The 21,689-nt window shown below is 34.7% G+C and overlaps 1 protein-coding gene across 2 annotated transcripts in view; it reads right to left on the bottom strand.

Annotated features, from left to right (window-relative positions):
• The window catches only part of LOC141391515 (uncharacterized), a 51,114-nt gene extending 32,181 nt beyond the window's left edge, over nucleotides 1-18,933 (bottom strand). The window contains exons 1-3 of one of the 2 annotated variants that reach the window (XM_073964394.1): nucleotides 18,509-18,933; nucleotides 5,053-5,406; nucleotides 4,866-4,992 (exon numbers count right to left, since the gene is read on the bottom strand). In XM_073964394.1, coding sequence (XP_073820495.1) covers nucleotides 4,866-4,992; nucleotides 5,053-5,401 — 476 coding nt within the window. In that variant the 5' untranslated portion in view covers nucleotides 5,402-5,406; nucleotides 18,509-18,933. Of the gene's footprint in view, nucleotides 1-4,865; nucleotides 4,993-5,052; nucleotides 5,432-7,080; nucleotides 7,160-18,508 lie in introns of those variants that run through there. The other variant, XM_073964395.1, reaches the window with a different exon arrangement.
• Nucleotides 18,934-21,689: the final 2,756 nt, after the last annotated feature.

Genomic DNA, 21,689 nt, shown 5'->3' with positions numbered 1-21,689 from the left:
TACTATTGCAATTTTTGCTTTTTCTTTATAAACTCGTGAATTTTATGTTCATATTTTTTGTACCTACCGGACAAAAGAATATGGGGTCATTTGCAGCGAAGTCGCGAAAGTTACAGGCTGCTTTTGTTGACTTTGCCTGTGAGAATCGTATATGTTTTTTACAAAAATACAACACCAGTACCACGTGGGGAATTTTGTCCTAATAATGAAAACGCGTTTCTAAGATCGATTCGGTGAAAAAAGTTTCCGCGCCGACTGTAATTACTAATTTGATATTTTTTCTACTTATAATTTTAAATTTGCTTTGTTTGAATAAATATTCATAGAAAAAAATACAATTATCACATGCAAAGTCCTTAAAAACTGTCTGTAACTTTCGCGAATTTGTTGCAAATGACACCATATTCTCTTGCCCAATAGGTACAATAAATATAAACATAAAATTCGCGAGTTTATAAAGAAAAAACAAAAATTGCAATAGTGTCAAAAATTCCTAAAATGCTCCGAAATGGCGCGATTTGAGAACAAATTGGTCCAGAACGCTTTGATAATGATTTTAAATTAGATTACAAAAAAATAAAAATTTTAATTAAAAGCGAATATGTTGTCATAACAGCTAAAATTAAAAAATGCATTACTGAACTTCAATGCATTTGGTGCGGAAACTTTTTTCGCGATAGAGAAAAATTGACGCCTTATTTCATAATAGTTTTCCATGCTCTTCACGGCTATGTGGTGGTATTTTTGATATTTGCAAAAAAGTGCAAGAAGTTATAGCCCTAATGGGGATTATATCAAAACGTGAACCAAAAACAACAAATTTCTGTGGGAAGTTTCTTCTTCTTCTTTATTTGCAAATCCGTATTCGGATATTAGCGATCATACAATGTTGATTTTTACAGAGTTGTTTGATTGCATATGTATAATAAAATAAAAAAAAATATTTCATTCAATTATAGCTAGATCTCTATTTCTGGCGGCGCTTAAAAGGCTTGTTTCATCTTGGTGTCCTGTCCATTCCTGAATGTTTTTGATCCATGTTATTTCTCGTCTCCCTCTCGGACGGCGTCCTTCTATTTTGGATCTTATGATTGCTTGGAGGAGATTATATTTTCTGTTTCTCATAAGATGTCCCAAATAAGCAGTTTTTCTCGTTTTTATCATTCTGATCATTTGACTTTTGGTATTCATTCGCCTCAGTACTTCATTATTTGAAATGTGATCTATCCAGGATATCTTTAAGATCCGTCGGTATATCCAAATCTCAAACGAGTGCAGTCTTCTCTCGTCTGCTGCTTTTAGTGTCCATGTTTCTGCCGAGTATAATAGTACTGACCATATGTAGCATTTAACAAATCGTTTTTTTGTTCCCAGGGTTATGTCATGGCTCGTTAATATTTTTCGATACTTAAAAAAAGAGTTTCTTGCCATTTCAATTCGACATTTTATTTCCATTGATGGATCCCAGTTTTCGTTAATTTGAACTCCGAGATATTTGAATGTTGAGACTCTTTCTATTGGAGTACCATTGATGTTTAAAAGAGTGTTGGATTCGACGCCTCTTCTACTTATAATCATGAACTTTGTCTTTTTTATATTAATTTTTAAGGCATATGACGTACTTGCATGTTCAAGAGCATCTATTAGTTTTTGTAGTCCTGCGAGGCTGCTTGCAATTAGGGTGGTGTCGTCGGCATAACGAATATTGTTTATAATTGTGTTGTTTATTCTTATTCCGATATTTTTCCCACATATTGACTCCTCAAATATTTTTTGAGAGTACAGATTAAACAGAAGGGGCGATAGTATGCACCCCTGCCTTACACCTTTTGAAATTGGAACATTTCCAGTAATTTCACCATCTACTTGAATGTTTGCGGTCTGTTGCCAGTATAGGTTTCTGATGCATTTTATGTCGCTATCCTCTAACCCAATTGAAATCAAAATTTCCATTAATTTGTGGTGGTTGACCGTGTCGAATGCCTTTTCGTAGTCGACAAAACATACGTAGACATCTTTTTGTACATCGCGGCAGTTTTGTATGAGTACATTCAAACTAAGTAGGGCCTCTCGAGTTCCCATGCCTTCCTTGAAACCAAATTGCGTTTTCCCCATATGTGCTTCACATATTGGGTATATGCACCTATGTATTATCTTTAAAAATATTTTTAGGGCATGACTCATAAGGCTTATTAATCTATAATCTCCGCACGTCTTCGCATTGTTTTTCTTGGGAATCATAATAAACGTAGATTTTAGCCAATCTTGAGGGTATTGTGTCCTGTTTCATAAATTTGGTTGTATAACTTCAACAATAGTTGTGTATTTCTTCCATCTAGTAATTTAAGTAATTCAGATGGGACTTCATCCGGCCCGGTAGCTTTGTTGTTTTTCATTGAATTTATGGCCACATCTAATTCGCTTTCTGTAATGCGTCTTCCCCCAAAATTGGCTTCTCCATATGTGCTATGCAGTTCGGTTCTTACGGTATCTGTGAACAGACTTCTAACATATTTTTCCCAGTGTTTTTTCTTTTCTGCAGTTTCATATATGGCTGTATTATTCTCATCGAAAATAAATGTAGATGATCTTTTTGAATATATTCCAGATGCCTCTTTTAACTTTTTGTGGAGATTGAAATCGTCATGTAAGATTTGGAGTCTTTCAATTTCCTGGCACTGTTTGTTTAATTGCGCATTTTTTGCGGCCCGAGCTGCGACTTTTATTTCTTGATTAATTTCCCAATATCTTTCATAGTTTGAATTCTAATGTTTGCTCCTTTCTATGCGAAGTGCGCGTATCTCGTCGGTCATCCATGTGTCCTCTCTTTTAGATGTTGTGGTTCCAAGGATATTGCTGGTTATAGTATTTATGGAATTTTTTACATTGTTCCATAAGGTCTCGACATCTTCTCCATCAATATTTTGTAGTCCTGCATTAAGGTGATATTTCATTGATTGTTTAGTGGAAGGATCGTTTAATTTTTGAATGTTAACTCTTCGCTTTGGTGTTTTCTTTCGTATAGTAGTTAGCTTTATCTGTAATTTCCCTAACAGAAGATTATGGTCCGAGGGAACATCAGCTCCTGGATACGTAGAACATTTATTTATGCAGGAGGAATATCGCCTATTTATTAAAATGTAGTCAATTTGGTTTCTAAGTTTAGCGCAGTCTAAATACGACATTTCAGCCATTTCGGTATAATAATTAGGCTAAACCCTTGGAAATTCAGAAAATCGGGAGGTACCGTTCTGCGAGGGTTACATCAAAATGCGGACATATATCAACAAATTTCTGGGAATATTAATGGTCCTAACAAAGACTTAATTTGAAATCTACTATTCGGTATGATAATGAAGCTAAAACCTACAAAAAACTGAAAATCGGACGGTACAGTTCTATGGGTGTTATATCAAAACGCGGACCCATATAGCCGATTTTCAATAACTAACATCTAAGGAGTAATAATAAATTCTGTATTAAATTATAAAGCTCCGTCTCAAGTATTGCGAGCTGTATCTTTATTCCAACAGAAAGACGGACGGGCGGATGGACAGACGGGCATCCGTATTTCGACTTAGAATTTTATACTGATTAGGAATATATGTACTTTATAGGATACCCGATGAATATTTCGATGTGTTACGAGCGAAATCACAAACAAAATTATATCCTCAATCTTATGATGGAGGGTACAAAAAAGATCAACGAAGAAATAATTTCTTATTGCAAATAAACTTTAATTACCACCCCTATCAACAACATAAATACAAGCCAATCAAGTTCTCTTGTAATATCCCATAATTAAAATTTAGAAAACCCACTTCCGAATGATTTTTCCTTAGTTGTGTTTCGTGTTTTCTTCGATGCTATTTTTTAATCATTTTTTTTAATTTCGCCAACATCTTCATTTTCTGTTTCTTTCGCTTCATTTGGCTAAGTAATACCGGGGATACAGTTTTTGCAATATCAACAAAAACAACAACTGTAATAAAACCACACATTTGGAATTCCTCAAGATTGTGTAGAGCAGATAATGCCTTTGTTGGTACATTCAACTCCTAATGGTCGGAACATGTAGTGCCTGCCAAATAATAAAAACAACTTCACTTGAGACTTTACTTGAGTCGCCAACTCCACTCCCAAAGTCATGACAAGAAATCGAAACCGCGAACCAAAGACTTAAAATTCAAATTACAAACCATCAACCAACCAACCGACAATAGTTTCAATGTCAAAGTGAAAGTTGACTTTTATTTGCGATTGTTTCAAGAGCCAACAACTTGAGCAAGTTATCAGATGGACGGATAGATGGATGCATGTAGTGTGGAATGTTGAATATATGGATATACAACCGGATATGATAATAATATATTTGACATATTATTAAACATATGTATGTATTTGGATCAATGCATGAACCTTTGATTTGACGTTGCCATGAGTAATTAAAAAAATATGTTAATACATAAATTGGTCATAAAAATAGTGTCGATAAACTGACCATTTATTTCACATATGCATATTTTTATGGAATTGATAACATACTCGTATAGCTATGACATGTTTTACTAAATCCTATTGAAAGAGCTCTTAAGGAGAGTACAGACTTATTAGAATGTTTTAATAGTAATTGTTCCACAAACATCCCAGGCGGAACAAGGGAGACTTCTCTCATATCAATGAGTGCACCACGTTTCATATTAAGCTCAATGATATGGGACCTACAGTTTATCGCCGAGTCCGAACGGCGTGTCCAAGACACCACTTGTAGATAATAAATGTAATCAGAATCTTAAAATAAGGAAGGAGTTATATATTCAATCGAAATGACTCCAGACTTTTGGTAAAATAATGTAACTTACTTTTTACGAAATGCCTTGGCTGCTGCCAGTGTCGCATATGCTGCCATTTCTCTTCTATTGCTCTCCACAACCGGGGCACTGAATCTAGATAGCAAAGCGGCGGGATGATTGTCGTGCAAAACATGACCTAAAATAGAAACATTTGTTTGTACCAAATCAGCAACTTATTTCATTGCCGCTTACCCACCCTTTCTTAACATATCCGGTTCAATAATACCATACAACTCGTGCATGGCATTAAGTCCTTCACGTGCCGATGATTCTAGAACAATATCCATAAGGGTAGGCCTCGGTGAAATTGGTGGTCGGGTATCATTTTCCACAGCCGTCAAATCATCATGAAAATCAAAAAACTCCGCTCTGGCGGTACGATGGGAGAATATTGGTTGGGGTATTTCTACCGGTGGTAGTTGTTGATCATCGCGAAATTTAATATCTTTTGGACGTAAATCTTTCAGATATTCTTGACTCCTTACAATGCACGCCAATTCATAGAGTATAAGAAAAGAGAGTAACAAACGGATCCGTAAGAACATGGCATCTGAAATGAAGAGATTTTGTTGTTGCTAATCACATTATCTAGATTATTGCAAGGAAGACGATTTGGAGTACATAGGGATTATATAAACGGAATAACGGATGAAATTTCATTGCCTATAAGGAATGGTGATATCATATTATATATATGAGAAAAGTTTTTGAAAAGGGGCCCAAGTAAGCAGTGGGGTGTGCGTTATAAATTTATTAAATTGTTGATAAACAAACTACAGTGTATTTTTTGTTTTTGTTGCTAAACGCATATTTAATTTGTAACTCATCAATATTTATGTACATATTTATAATTTTTAATTTCTATTACAGAAACCCGACCAGTTTAAAAAATAAATGCAAATGCAATGCCCAGCAATAAGCTTCTATAGATATTTTTGTGTTGACCGATCCACCCAGTTCAACTGATGCAAGTTTCATACCAATTGAAAAAAATGTATTCATAACAGCGATGTTAATTGCAATTGTTTATCCAAGACGAAGAATGCTAATTTTGTATTCACACCACAAACTGACAGGCGAGTAAACGCGATTATATTAAAGAATATGATAATTTCAGATAGTTATGAATACAGTGCCGCTCACTTGAAAAGAACCCCCTACCAAATTTTTGTCAAACTCCACTTTTTTCCTATCTATACAAGATGTGAAGTGTTGAAGGTAGTTTTTTTATATTTTGTGTATTTAAATCCGATTCATATAACAATTATACAACGAAAGAAAAATAAAGTCAAAAATTTCAAACTAGGTTATACAGAAAGATTGTATTAGAATATCGATGTATATTCACGCTACTTTTAGTAATATTCAATATAAGTATATCCGTCCTGATTAAGAATACACCCGTATATCCTGCTTTGGCAAGGATTGCTTTTATAACACTGTGAACATAAATTTTGGGGCAGAGATAATTCCTTTTGCAGATGAAAGCCTTGGTGAGTATATTAAGAATCCCAAAGGACAGATCCGCCTTGAGTCAAACTTCCGCCTTATGGCGTGGTGAAGTTTTTGCTAGAGACCCTGTAAGGCATCCGAAATTTGCGTTATATGTTGTTCACTGTAGTTTTAGCTTATTTTTGAGATGTCGTGTCTTCAGTCAAATCGAATGAGGATTATTTTCTTAGAGCACTTCGACCATCTAACTAGCTTCCTTCAATGTCTTTTTCGTCTTTTATTTTAAGTAACGCTATAAAAGTACTACAAGATGTCGTTTTTCAGCTTCGAAATGTTCTGCAAAAATGTCGCTCAGAAAATTTTAGGTACGGCTCTCATTGACAACTAATCAATTTTGTCGCGTTTCATAGTCATTTTTGACATTTACCCCTGTTTTCTCAGAAAAAACTGTGTTTTGTGTTTTTGTATGTTCTGTAACGAATATATAAAAAACAAAATATAGTGTTTTTCTGCACAAAACGACCACGAAAACGTGACAAAATCTATTAGTTGTCAATGAGAGCCGTAACTAGAATTTTCTGAGCGATATTTTTACAGAACATTTCGAAGCTGAAAAACGTCATATTGTGGTACTTTTATAGCGGCTCTTAAAATAAATGACGAAAATGACATTGAAGGAAGACCTTTCTTCTTCAAGAGGAATTTTCTGTGCCCCAGACTTTTACCTCCATTTTGTTGCACAGTGTAATCATACATTTTAGAGAATATTTACCACTATAGAATATGGCGGCCCCTTCAGGATATCCGCATTTCTTCCCAAAACATTAAGTTTTGATGACTGGAAGTGTACAAAAGTTTATGAAACGTGACGAAATTACAACTCCGGGCATCCGAAAATGCTTATCGCTACTGGAAATGCCTGTTTTAGAACTCGTTTGTAATTTGTCGTACACATTTAGGGCGAAGCCCTTCATAATTAGTAATGCGTTCCAACACCATAAAAACACCTTTATCACTACAGAAACAATTTAGAAGGTGTTCTTCCATTCAATAAACGCGAAGACAATAATTATATAGTTATGTAATTGTTTACTTGTATACGTGTGTATTCTTAACCCTTTGTGGCCCGATGTTGCCTGTGGGAAATTTTGCATGTTTGTGTATGCGTATTTCCACACCGTTTGAGACATTTATATTTACTAAGTGGGTGTCGATAGCTTGATTTCAGAAGAATAAAAAATAGAAATTACTTTTAAATAAATAGCTATAAATAAATAGCTATATGCTTGTTTAAGTATAAGTAGTTGAGTAAAATTTTGGACATGAAATAGTTTAGTGATTTTATAAAAGCCCTTAAATGTCAAATAAATTGAATAATTGCAGCCAACATTTTTTTGAAAAACTTACTGAGATGTTGATCTAATAAAATATAAGAAGAAACACACAATTTGCAGTTCCAATCAGTAGTTAAATTTTTTTGAAATTTGAAAGTTGCCTGTGGACAACATTGGGCCATTGTGGTAATAAAGTGGTTACATTAGTGGAAAATGAAAATGCTGGTTAGTGGTATTCAATGAAGTACAAAGGGTCATTGGGACATTCGGGCTAGAGCTGGCAAACTATCGATATCGGCCCTATTCGATTTTTTCGATATTTCCGTTTCAAAATATATATAAAATCGATACTATCGTAGATTTCCTACTCCTATTTATTTAGAATCCAAAATTGCCGACAAATGTGTTTTGTTTACATTTCGCATGTCAGTGAAATACGAGGCGAATTAGAAAAGTTTGCGGCCTAAGCAACACGCAGTGTCGCCAGTCGTCATTTGAACATTTTTTGGAAAGTTTGACAATTTTTAGTCTTAGCGTGCTCAGGACAGTTTGACATACGACCATGTGTTGTGTTGTTTACAGTGGCTTGAAAAAATCACTTTGCAAAAGTGGAAAAATGGAACTTACTTGTGAACATTTTCGTCCGATAATTTTTCACAACTTTCCACGTAGATAATCGCGGCAAGAGTGCATCGATCAAATTCAATCTTTGTATGTCAATAAAGGACCATCCTATAGCACTGTGAAAAACTGGTTTAATGAATTCAATCGTGGCCGACATTTGCAAAAAAAAAAAAAAAAAAAAAAAACAAAGTTCCTGAGGGTCGTCCAAAAACGGTCGTTGTGCCAGAAAAAATTAAGCCGTGCGTGAACGGATAGTGCAAGATCGCCATGTTATGTATCGTGAGATAAAGGCATCCTTGGGCATTTATTCCATCAACTAACATTTGATATTGTATGAACACTTGGCGCAAAAAAACCCCTTTTTTTAAAACCCCTTTTTAAGTAAGCCGTGATAATCCATATTCGAAGCCGATCTATATATGGAAGGAATAATACGATGTGCAAAGTTTGAACAAATCGATTGATCTCTTCGATAGTTATAGTGTACACCATTTTAGAGAAAAAATTTGAACTTTTGTGGGGTAGGTACTCGAAGAATTGGACCGATATGGCTCATATTCGAACTTAAACTAAGTTTGGGCAAAATATTACGAAATCGCTCGATCCATTCGAGAGTTATCGTGATCACCGGCCAGACAGTCTGACAGACGGACGGATTCTAAATGCTAAATCGACTCCAAATAGTCTGAAACGAATTTCGTCCAAAAATACTTGATGTCTAAAACCTTTATTTCGATGAGGCACATTTTTGTTGTATCAAAGTGTATATGCCCTCGTCAGCCTAAAGGCTGAGGGCGTAAAAATTTCTGGCTATTGCTTCTATGGCTTTTCTTTAGTGATGTCAAAATGGCCGATAATATCGATATAAAAAACTATTCGTCGATATTGGCGTAAAAAATTAAGTATCGATAATATCGATATTTCCATCGATGGTTTGCCAGCTCTAATTCGGGCTTGTGAAAAAATATTGTATTTATATGATTATTCGAAGATTGCACTTGAATTAAGAGGAGATTGACACATTGTTGGTATAATATACATTTTACATATTACGGATTTGTAAGATATCAAGCGGATATCTGTTCAAATATCGATGATGATAATTTTATGTATTGTATGAAGGGCAACATTATCAGGTTGAGAGTCTGCATACAAAATAGGAAATCTTTTTCAAACGCTTCTTCTCTGAAAACTGTCAATATGAGCATTTCAAATTATATGAACACCACCATATACGTCAAAATTGGCTAATTTGTGAACTATATATGATAGATAAGGACCAATTTTCCATTCCATAAATTTTCCTCTAGAATTAAACAAACTCATCAGTTTATGATTTTCCACATCATGAATAATAAAAAATATAACGGTAATACAAAGACTTAAGAAACAAACTTTGTTAGTTTGTATAACCACAATGGCCCAATGCTGCCCACAGGCAACATTTGGTAACTCTCTAACCACTAGGAATTGATAAGATTTTTTTTTCGCAGAAGACTTGTTTTTGCGGTTACTATTTATAATAAATATGAAAAATATGTTTGGTATTTTTCAATAGTTTGCCTACTAATAATTTCTTGTGTTGCTGTATTCACGCAGAGAAGAAATATTGTAGGAGCAATCATATTCTAAGAAGAAAATAGTTTAATTAAAAATTCTGAAAATATATATGGTTGGTGCATCAATATATTTTGTCTCATTATGGTGCCTGACACAAAATATATGATTGAAACAAGAATATATATTTTCAGATTTTTAAAATACACTAGTTTGTTCTTAGAATATGATTGCCCCTACAATATCTCTTCTCTGCATCTTGTTCGGCTATAGACTTTTCAAGTAAAATACTTTTATTAATTTCGATTTTTCGATTGGAGTCTCCAATCATCTTCAAGGAACTATATTAATAATGTGTTACTTATTACATATTGATAGAGTGCAATATGATCAAAACTTACTTAAAGGAAGCAATGGCTGTTTTCTGCCCAAAGTACTTTCTTTAACTAAAGTTTTTCATATCTGTATTTATTCACTAAATTTCTGTAACTCTGAGCGCAATTGTCAGTAAATTAATGCGGTAAACAATTAAACCGGTAAACTAAGTTGGATTTATCTTCGTCATTTACTTTTTTTTTTTTAATTTGCTGAATATGTTATTCACTGTATTATTTGATTTAAAAGCCAGTTCATATATGGTGTCGTCGTAAATTTTAGAGTGTTTTACTCTTTCAGAGAAACCCCGAATACATATTTTTATATATATATATTTTTTGGCTCATGCCCCGCTTTCTATTTTAGTTAGTTATTTTTATTGAAAAATATTTTATCTCTACGAAAAAAATTTGGGGTTCAAAGGGTTAATCAGGACGGATATACTTATATTGAATATTACACTGTGCAACATTTTTAAGGTGATCTTGTGCAAACAATTCGAACTGAGGATTTTTTGAATGTACAGACCCAAACGACAAGAAACCCTAGTTGGGTTTTGTTGCGTCAGATCCAGCTCGAATGTTATGGCCCCATCTAAACATGGTTAAATATTGAGTTTTTAAAGAAATTCGGGGCTATATCTCTGAAACCAATGTGAATTTTCTTCTAACCTCTGAAGCAAATTTGTAGATAAGGACAAGAATAAAATATTTACAGAAATAATGAACTCGAAAAACTACATTTATTGCTTCAAATTTTAAAATATATGCAAAAATTCCACAATTTTTATACATTTCGCACCGTATCTCCAAAACCGGTAATTTTTTCTGAATATTCTCTTTTGGAAAAATATACCCTGGAATGTAATACACAACTCTTTAGAACATGTCATTGTTGTAAAATGCATCTATGCCGTTGTTTTCAGTACATTTTTCAACGACGATTTAATAAAAATGTCAATAATGTAAGGAAATCCGACATGCGAGAATAAACTGTTGGTGTGAACTGTGTTTGAAATACGTGTTGTAAATCATATGATGCAAAATACCGCTGAAACAACATGAAATAAGCATTTTAGAGTTTCAGAATGATCTGAAGAATTGTTGAGAACTTTATTTGGAAGATTTTTGCAAAATGTTACTTGGTTCAACTCCCAATAGTTTAGCCGATACTGACTAGAATTTCAGCATTTATATTTCTTTTTATTTATCTGTATTTTATAGATTTTGATGCCCTAGATGGAGTTTTTCTTATGTGGTCTTTTCAAAAGATAAGTTCTACTAGTTTAGGGCTACAATATTGCTAAAGACAGGAAGGCCAAATTCCTATTCGTTTCAGAGATAAAGGCCTGATAAATGCAAAAAAGTGTAGATTTAGCCCGGTTTAGATGAGGCAATAAAATCCGAACTGGATCTGACAGGACAAAACCCTACTAGGGTTTTTGTAGTCTAAATATGTACTTTCAAAAAATCCATACCAGAAGTTGTTTGCTTTTTCAGTGTTGCATAGTGTTACTGAAAGTACTTCATTTTCCATATAGAGTGAATATACATCGATATTATAATACAATCTTTCTGTATAACCAAGTTTGAGTTAAAAGTAAACAATTACGCAGTTTGGTGTCTTTTACGCAGCCTAGAGCACGAGGAAAAGCATTTTCCTGTTTTTTAATGCTTCTTTGTCACACTTAAATCACTATAACTTAACCATTTGTTACCCGATTTTTAAAAATTATGGCTTGTTCGAAAGACATGATTTTCACCTTTTAAATAAAAAAATAAGCAGTAAATGTCCGTTGTGGAAAAAAGAAGTAATGTCCGTTTTAAACTGAAAATCCAGGGAAGCCCGTTTTTCACTACATTTACCGCTATAAAATCGAAAAACGAAGTAACCAAAAGAAACCAAAGGTATTTTCGTCTTCCATGGACTCCCACAATACCGAAATTATGCATCAGAACCCCTGGACATTTTCACTGTAGTACAGTGTTATACTCCAAACACATAAAACAAAATATAATAAAACTTAAACGCTTCATATCTTGTATAAATCGGGAAAAAATGGAGGTTGAAAAAAATATTTGTAAGTGGTTCTATTATAGTGAGCGGCAGTGTATATTCGATACATAAACTACTTTTCTTCTTGAAAAGAATTAATTTGTTTTGGACGCTATTGAAAAATAACACTGCTCAACAAAATCATTGCGAAAAATAAAAAAACATAAAACAGTGACTACATGGTATGTCAGACATTGGGTATGACATTTAATTGTATTAGTTGAATAAAATACACATTCTTTTATGATTCTGAATAAGAATGCTGATACAAAGAATTTAAACCGCCTTCACAACAACACCATACACCACCACGATTTCAATATAATTTGGGTAAATTTTTCCTAGACCAAATTGAGCCGAATTAATTCTAATTCACCAAATACTTCAAATCGGGAGACCATAATCTTCCTCAATTTTGTTTTTTTTTTTTTGTTACAAAAGTGAAATGGAAACAAGTAAGAAAAGCGGTAAGTTTGGCCGGGACGATCTTTTTATACCCTTCACCATGAACTCTATTGATGTGAATAGGAACAATTAGTTTAATTTCGTTTTATTACAGGAGTAGTACATATATCTCAATAATACTCCCTTCAAAACAGCTCATATGGGGCGACATTTTTGTTCTTTCCAAAACATGGACCAATATTTACAGTTTTCCGAATTGAGCGAAATACATAAAATTGGGCAATACCGACTAGACATAAACCTGGATATTCTGGATTTGGATATGGAGCACCGTTCTATGGAGGCTGTATAAAACGTTGACCTGTACCGATAAGGTGGTAATAGTTCAATCGAACGTGTATTCGAATTGTCATAGTGATACAGGCCATATTCGAACTGGACTATATCGGTGTCCTCCTGCAGATGCAATATAATAGTGCAATATAAGGACATTTCTCAGATCGTTTTGATTTTATTGTATCAGATTGGCCTCACGTGCCCTATAATGAAGGTAAATTTGTTTTCCAAGGACAAGTCCGGAGATAATGACCTTAAACCTCTAAAATTAAAATTATTTATGTATCCAATTTGACCGAAACTTTGCACATCGTTAAATTTCTTCCGAACGTATATCATGTTTGAAGACGATCTATATCGGACAATAACTTAGGGTACGCCGCCAAAAGTTCAAAATTGTTTAACGATAAGTTTAACGCCTGTTCGAGAATATTTATTAAATTTTTTTCCCCGAAGGTTCTTCTTGTGGTCCTGCTTACAGCGATATAACGTTTTTCGTGGGCAAGTCCATGCAGCAAGACATAATGGTCCAAAAGCTCTACAAAATCCGACCCCCATTTAAGTAGTGGTTGCGTGGATAATGGAAAGGTGTGGTTCCAAGATGATCTATGTCGGAAAATTCATTTCGGTATCACGTCCGCAAATGTCCAACACTTTTTCATTTTTATTCAGTGTAAGGCCACTCTTCCGATCATGAGTGATAGATCTACTCATGTTATTGTTTTTTTTCTTGTACAGTCACATGCTGAGGGTATATCTCTGACTTATACTGCTTTACTTGTTTTCTATAGCTCTTATTGTGAAATTTTACAAACAATTTTTTTTTTACTTTTTGACTTTTTTTTCACAAAAATGAAGTTTATTCCATTTAAGTCTTCTTTAATACTTAAAAAAAATATTAAAAAAATACTCGCCTCGCCTTAACTAATTTTAAATGGAAGGTGCTACAACTGGGAAGTTTTTGCAGATTCTGAAACTACAATGCTCATAGATGAGAATTATCAAGAAACAAAAAAAAATCGCCTGAGGGATTTTCAAATAAATCGCGATTCCCAAATTGAACTTATATATCTTGAAAATGGTACAACCTAGGAAAAAATAAACCATCCAATCCAATGTTTGTATGGGGGCTGTACCAAAACGTAGACCTACATAGCCCGCATTCAATACCAAAAGTCCTACGTACATGTTATATATTCTACTAAAATTTCATCCACCTACTTCAATCCGTTCGGACGCTAGAGTGATTTCCACAGACGGACGGACATGGTTATATCGATGTAGAATTGCACGCTGATCAAGAATATATAGTGTGTGGGGTCTACAATGATTATTTCGAGTAGTTACAAACGGAATGACAAACTTAATATACACCTCATCTTATGGTGGATGGTATAAAAAAGGATCAGTCGGCCTGTAACATAATACAAATAAGCAAACCCAATATGAATTGTTTTTCCAAAACAGTACTGTTGTAATTAGTACTATGAGGACTATTCGAAATAAAACTTGCAAATTTTCCTCGAACACGTCTGAACCTGTTCTTAAGCCTAAATGATTGAAGTTTTGCGGGGGAGGTACCGGAAAAGGTAGATAGTCCATCTTCTAATCGTTCAGAAGAAAGATTACAATGTGCAAAGAGTGGACCAAATTGAGGGCTCACTTTAAGAGCTACAGCTTTAGAGTAATTATCTCAGTCAATCTGAAATTACCCCCCGATTAAACTGTGTTTTAATGTGAGTCACGAGGACTACCTGCTGTAGAAATTTCTCTAAACTGCGAATTTGCAAAAATGTTTGCAATGTTTTGTGGGAGATTTAAGTGCACAGAGGTTGTACCAATGTTAATCACTTTTTTTTGATAGCTATCGTGCCCATCAGATATTTAAGTTGATCACCGCCGATTTTTTAGAGCTTTTGGACCGTTATATCAAGAAGCCTGGACTTGCCCACGGGAAACATAATTTCACTGTAAAAAGGACGTTTGGAAAAAATTTGCAAAGGAATCTCGAACAGTCCTTAAATTGCAGTTTTGAGATTTTGCAAGAGAGATATCGTGAGCACCATTTTAGAAAAAAAAATAAGAACTTGGGGTGAGGTATCTGAATCAGTGGACAAAATGTTACGAGAACCAAATTTGATACTAACTACGGATCGACAGACACACGAAAACATATCTAAATCGACCCAAATAGTCTGAAACGGGTTTCGTATTAACATACTTGGAATGTAAAACCATTATTTCGATGATACACATTTTCATCATGCCACCGTGGTGGAATGGTATGCACGCCCGCCATGCACGCTGAAGGTCGTGCGTTCGACTCCCCGGTCAAGCAACATCGAACAATTTTCAACGGTGTCAAAATACCACTCAGTAATGTTTGCGACATTTCCTGAGTATTCCAGCCATGTAAAACTTCTCTACAAGTGGTTTCTTAAGACACGCCGTTCGGACTCGGCGATAAACTGTAGGTCCCATATCATTGAGCTAATATGAATCGGGGTGCATTCATTGATATGAGAGAAGTCTCCTTGAAGAAGTCGTATGGAACAATTATTATTATTATAAAATGTATGATAAATTCTGGTGGTACCGTTATATCCCAGCAAAAAAATCCTTACTAAGTAATGGGTTTTTATAGTACGACAACTAGAATAACTAGTTATTCTGTGGCCATTAGAAATTAAAAAATAAGCTAAAACAAGTGAGAAAAGGCTATATTCGGGACGGGGCCGACTACCACTACCCTTATGCATAAGCTTTTCACTTGTAAACATTTCTTTTAGGGAGATACTAAAGTTTTCACCTATATTTATTATAATTATTATAATTAATTATAATTAATTATAATTAATATTTAGATATAGATGTCGACATCTACTGGGTACTGATTGAAAGCTTTGCTGGTCTTCTTGATTAGCATTTTTTAATACACCAAATAGAAGTAGAGGTATTTGTCATTAAATAAAAACTCCAAAATATTAAAATTGTGACAGATTAGCGCCTTTAGCAGTAACTCTGATATGTTACCATAAATGACAAATTTTGTACTAATTTAAAGCTGACCACAACCTTTTTGTGTGAAAATGGTGAAAATTTTTAATATACAGCTTATATATGTATTCCAGGAAGATACATTCCGCCCTCGTAAATAAAATTTGGAAGGCCATTTCTTGACCTTTCCATTGATGCCAATTATGTTGATTTACGTGCTCAAATAACAGAATTACAGCCTAATATAGCCCGTTATTTGTTTGTAGTGTAATCATAAGCACGCTAGAGGTCGCAGTTATAGAACAATAGTCACGAGATTTTGCACGATGTAAGAGTTTAGGTTGAAGAACATGCCTACAATTTTGGATGATGATCTCATATTATCTAGTGGGTTAAATGGACCATTACTTTTGCATGAAAAATATAAAAATTTAAAATTGGGTCCATATTTTACTTCCTGGAGGGCATGTACCAGCAAAGTAGTCTACATATGGAAAATGAACTACTGACCAGACTAATGGCCCTACTGCCTAATATATAGTAGGTTTTGTGTAGAATACAACATTTTCTTCCAATTCTACAATTTGTGTCTACCATGATAGATAAATTCCCAGCATTATTGCAAATTACCTGGAACTAGCCATAGCCATAAATTTGTTTGCATGGAAATTATTTGAATTTCTACTCCTTATTAGTTGTTTTTTACCGGTTAAATATATTTTCATATCACAATATATATATATATATATATATATATATATATATATATATATATATATATATATATATGTATATATATATATATATATATATATATATATATATATATCCACAATGAACTATTTTCGAAATACCCTAAAAATCACAAAATCGCGTGCATTTCCAAACAATATGTATTTGCAGATGTATCAGAAGAGACTACCAATGTCAATTTTGCAATTTTGGAATATAATGTATAATGATATACATAATGATATACATAATTGTTCCACAAACATCCCAGTAGGGACAAGTGAGGCTTCTCTAATATGAATGAGTTCAACCCGATTAATACTAGCGCAATGATTAGGGACCTACTGTTTATCGCCGAGTCCAAACGACGTGTCCTAAGACACCGCATGTAGAGGAGTTTTTCATGGCTGAAATACTCAGAAAATGTCACCATCATTACTGAGAGGTATTTTGTCACCGTTTAAAATTTCATGTGGCCTTCCTAGGCCAGGCATTCAGGGTGAAAGCGGGTGTGCATACCATTGCACCACGGTAGTGTCAAAACATTTTTTGAGTTTTCAAGAATAGACTTCGGAGACATTATTTATGCTCAAAGCAAAAAAATCATTAGGTATCTTCGTTTCTAATATTATTCCATAGAGTGGAGCTATATTTCAACTTCACATCAGCCTTGTACACACATTGTCGTCTGTTCGATTCCTCGGCGAGGTAACATCAAACTTTCAACGGTGGCAAAATACACCTCAGTAATGTTGGCGACATTTTCTGAGTATTTCAGCCATATTAAACTTCTCTTAAAGTGGAGTCTTAGGACACGCCCTTCGGACTCGGTGATATACTGTAGGTCCCAAGCTTAATGTGATAAGGTGGCAGAATCCAAAAAAAAAAAGTTATTCTTACAATAAACTTATTTGTTCCATAAAGGAATTTTGATTTGCTGAAAGCTAATTTCAAGGAACAGTGGTGTAGGGTATCACATGGTCGGCCCCGTCCGACTATAACCTTTGCTTACTTGTTTTATTTGAGTAGTACAGGCGATGCACTTAAATGCGTTTCAACAAAATTGACCTGTAGTAATGAAGACATTCAGAGCAGAGGCGCTAGGCTATCCCAATTTTAATATTTTGAATTTTACCAGTCAAAAGCTTATGCACAGGGGAAGTGGTGTAGGGTATCACATGGTCGGCCCCGTCCGACTATAACCTTTGCTTACTTGTTATATTATTTATTCCTTCATAACCAATTTATTTATTTTTTTGGACAAAGAGTAATTTTTTAAAACTTCGCTCTTATATTTAGTTTAAAGTTTATAAAATACGAATCGTTTACTCGACAAACTGAAGGAGTAGAATGATGTAGTATAGTGTAGTATCATTCCCAACATACTCATGTTATTGTAATTGTTTCCCTGAAAGTTTGTAATGGTCACTCTGGAAAGGACATTACAGAACAGTGAGTCGTTCATAGTAGTTTTAGCTGGCAATTGAGCACTTGCAGTTATTTATTTTAAGTGAATATGGATGTGTGTTCACCGTTTACACATTAAGTTTGTCAAAACAGTTTTTTTGTTTTCAATCAATGATGTGCTAATTTGATGTACTCATTTCAAAAGATCTAGACAATTCTCTTAATTTGGGTATACAACACTTAGTAAAACTGTCACACACACACACACAACATTTTTAACAAATCTTTCAGATGATGCACCAGAAATGCAATGTCATTTCACTTTGCTTTAACCGGATTAGTTCATTACAACTGATAGGAGTAACTCGTTTTAATCACCTGTCTCTGTTGATAAGCTGTTTGATAATTTTTTTTCTTTGTGAAATTTTGTGGGTTATTTTTTCCGTTTTATACACGGTTACACAGATGCACGCACGCACACGACAATGGTCCAACAAACTAAAGTCCTTTAATGCACCGTTGTTAACCGCAGTTTCTACTAAACTTGACAATGACAATTCGTGTTTTAAAGGTTATTCGGTGGACGAGACCACGAATTTTGCGTTTGTTTCATAGATCGCCGTAATGTAGACTGAATTGATTCTCGCTTTGTGATTTTCATTAGAAGTCACTGCGAAGATTGTAGAAATAATGTCCGTCTGTTTATCTGCCGGTCTACCCATATAGCCGAGAGTAAGAGCAGCAGCACCATTACCATCTCGATCACCATCATCAGCACCATCGGCAACAGCAAACAGCCACTTAAAACATTTCGTTGAGATCAACTCACAACCCGGTTGGCTTGTAAAAGACTTTTTCTTACACTTTTTTTGTATTTTTATTTATTATTTCTTGCACAGATCCGGTGCACAGTGGTGACGATGTGTGTTTTGTTTGTAGATGAAAGTGTTTAATTTTGGAAGATGAATGTGAAATAAAAATAGTTTGGAAGTGAAAACTAATTGACAGGAAGTATGTGTTGGGCCCTAGGGAACTCTACTTGAGCTGGAAAACTATAAATCGGACTCGGAAGCAACTATGATTAAAATATTTCATGACAGATAATCCAAATACATAAATTGTTTTGGTGGCTGATGTATGTTTTGTTTTACGACAACAATCAACACGATAGTCTAACTATCGATAGTTTGCCAGCTCTATGCTAGGGCTAGTGATAAATGAGGTTAAGTTAACCGCATTTCGCCAACTCTGAAACATCAGACACTCATAGAAACAGGGGTAAATACGGGTCGCAGAAGTCTTTGCAGTGCTGAAAGCTTCAGAGCTGTTAGTGGGAATGACGGAGTTTGCAGATAGAGTGGTCAATGTGTATGCAGATAGCCAAGCTACCCTAAAGGCACTTGTGCTTTAAATGTGGCCAATAGGAAAATGTGGAACTATATTGACATTTTTTAGTGAGAACGTTATGTGATCGTACCAATAATCGGGAGATACCGTTATGTGGGGGCTATGCGAAAAACATGTACCTGCCTTGACGATTTTTGATGGTGACGTGAAATTGCAGGTAGTTCGGCCAAAGATGTAGCTAAAATCCTCAAAATACTAAAAAACGTTTATATGGGGGCCATACCAAAACATGAACATATGTTGACAATTTTTGGAGGAGATGTTTTGTGACCATTGAGAACCTCAAAAGTTAATTTACAGTTTGTTCGGTTAAAAATTGTAGCTAAAATCCTAAAAATACCGAAAATCGGGAGGTACTGTTATATGGGGTGCCATACCAAAGCAAGGATCTATGTTAAAAATTTTTAGTGGCGATTTTTTGTGACCACTGGGAATCTCAAATGTCAATTTACAACTAGTTCGGTTAAAAATTTTAGCTAAAATCTTCAAAATACCGAAAATCGGAAGGTGACCTTATATGGGGGCTATAGCAAAACATGGACATATGTTGACGATTTTAAGTGAAGAAGTTTCGTGACTACTAGGAACCTAAAAGTTCAAATTACAGTTAGTTCGGTTAAAAATTGCAGTTTAAATCTTCAAAATACCGAAAATCGGGAGGTACCGTTATATGGGGGCTATACCAAACATGGACCTATGTTGACGATTTTTGGTGGAGATATTTTTTGACCACTGCGAACGTCAAATGTGAAATTACAGGTAGTTCAGTCTCAAATGTTGCTAATTCGCAAAATACCGAAAATCGGAAGGCAGCGTTATATCAGGGCCATACCAAAACGAACTATGTTGACGATTTTTGGTGAAGTTGTTTTGAGACCACTGGGAACCTCAAATTTTAAATTACATATAGTTCGGTCAAAAATTTTAGCTAAAATCCTAAAAATATCCAAAATCGGAAGGTACCCTTATATGGGGGCTATACCAAAACATGGACCTATGTTGACCGTTTTTAGTGAAGATATTTTGTGACCACTGGGAACCCCAAATGTTAAATTACAGGGCTTCGGTCAAAATTTTTAGCTAAAATCCGCAAAATACCCAAAATCGGGAGGTACCTTTATATGGGGGCTATACCAAAACATGGATCAATGTTGGCAGTTTTTATGGCGGATATGTTTTGTGAACACTGCGAAACTCAAATGTGAAATTACAGGTAGTTCGGTCCAAAAATGGACCTAAAATCCGCAAAATACCGAAAATCGGAAGACACCGTTATATAGGGAATATACCAAAAAGTGGACTTAACCTGAAAATTTTTGGTAGAGATATTTTGTGACCACTTGGAACCTCAAATCTTAGATAACAGTTAGTTCGGTCCCACAATGTTGCTAAAAACCGCAAAATACCGAAAATAGAGAGCTACCTTTATATGGTTGGTATACGAAATCATGGACCTATGTTGGCAATGTTTGTGGGGGATATTTACAGGTAGTTCGGTCCAAAAATGCAGTTAAAATCCGCACAATACCGAAAATCGGAAGGTACCGTTATAAGGGGGCAATACCAACACGTGAGCCGATATAGCCAATCTTCGAACTTGACCTACCTATGGAAAAAAGAAACTCGGGTGCAAAAATCTAGCACTCGAGCTCAATTTTTGCTGACGCTAGAGTGATTACAACAGACGGACATGGCTATATCGACTCAGAATTTTATCCCGATCAAGAATATATACATTGTGGGGTCGCAAAAGATTTTTTCAATTCGTTACAAACGGAGAAACAAATAAAATAAATAAAATAAAAATATCACTGAGGCTATAATATTATTTAACATTTCAAATAATTTTCCCCTCCAAACCACTGTACTTAGTTCTGCTATCGCAACTTGGTAGTATTTATTAAGTATTTAAATTTCTGTGTGTTTTCTGTTTTGATCGATGGCCGTACTGTTGTGAGATTTTTTTTTATTTTGGCTACTATTACGGCTGTAGCAGAATGTAGATGGGAGTAGGATGGAAATTGTCTGGCGCAAGGGGCAAAGTTGTTAGTTAAAAGCTAATAAAACATCATCATCATAAACTCACTATCATTATCAACATCTCTCTGTGCGTCAGTCAGTATTAGCATCGGTCAGCATTACCCCATCACCA

Source organism: Musca autumnalis, unplaced genomic scaffold, assembly GCF_047663935.1.
Source record: "Musca autumnalis isolate F117 unplaced genomic scaffold, ASM4766393v1 scaffold_1, whole genome shotgun sequence".
In the NCBI taxonomy this organism is placed as follows: Eukaryota; Metazoa; Arthropoda; class Insecta; order Diptera; family Muscidae; genus Musca; species Musca autumnalis.
This window is presented reverse-complemented; position numbering and strand designations above follow the sequence as displayed.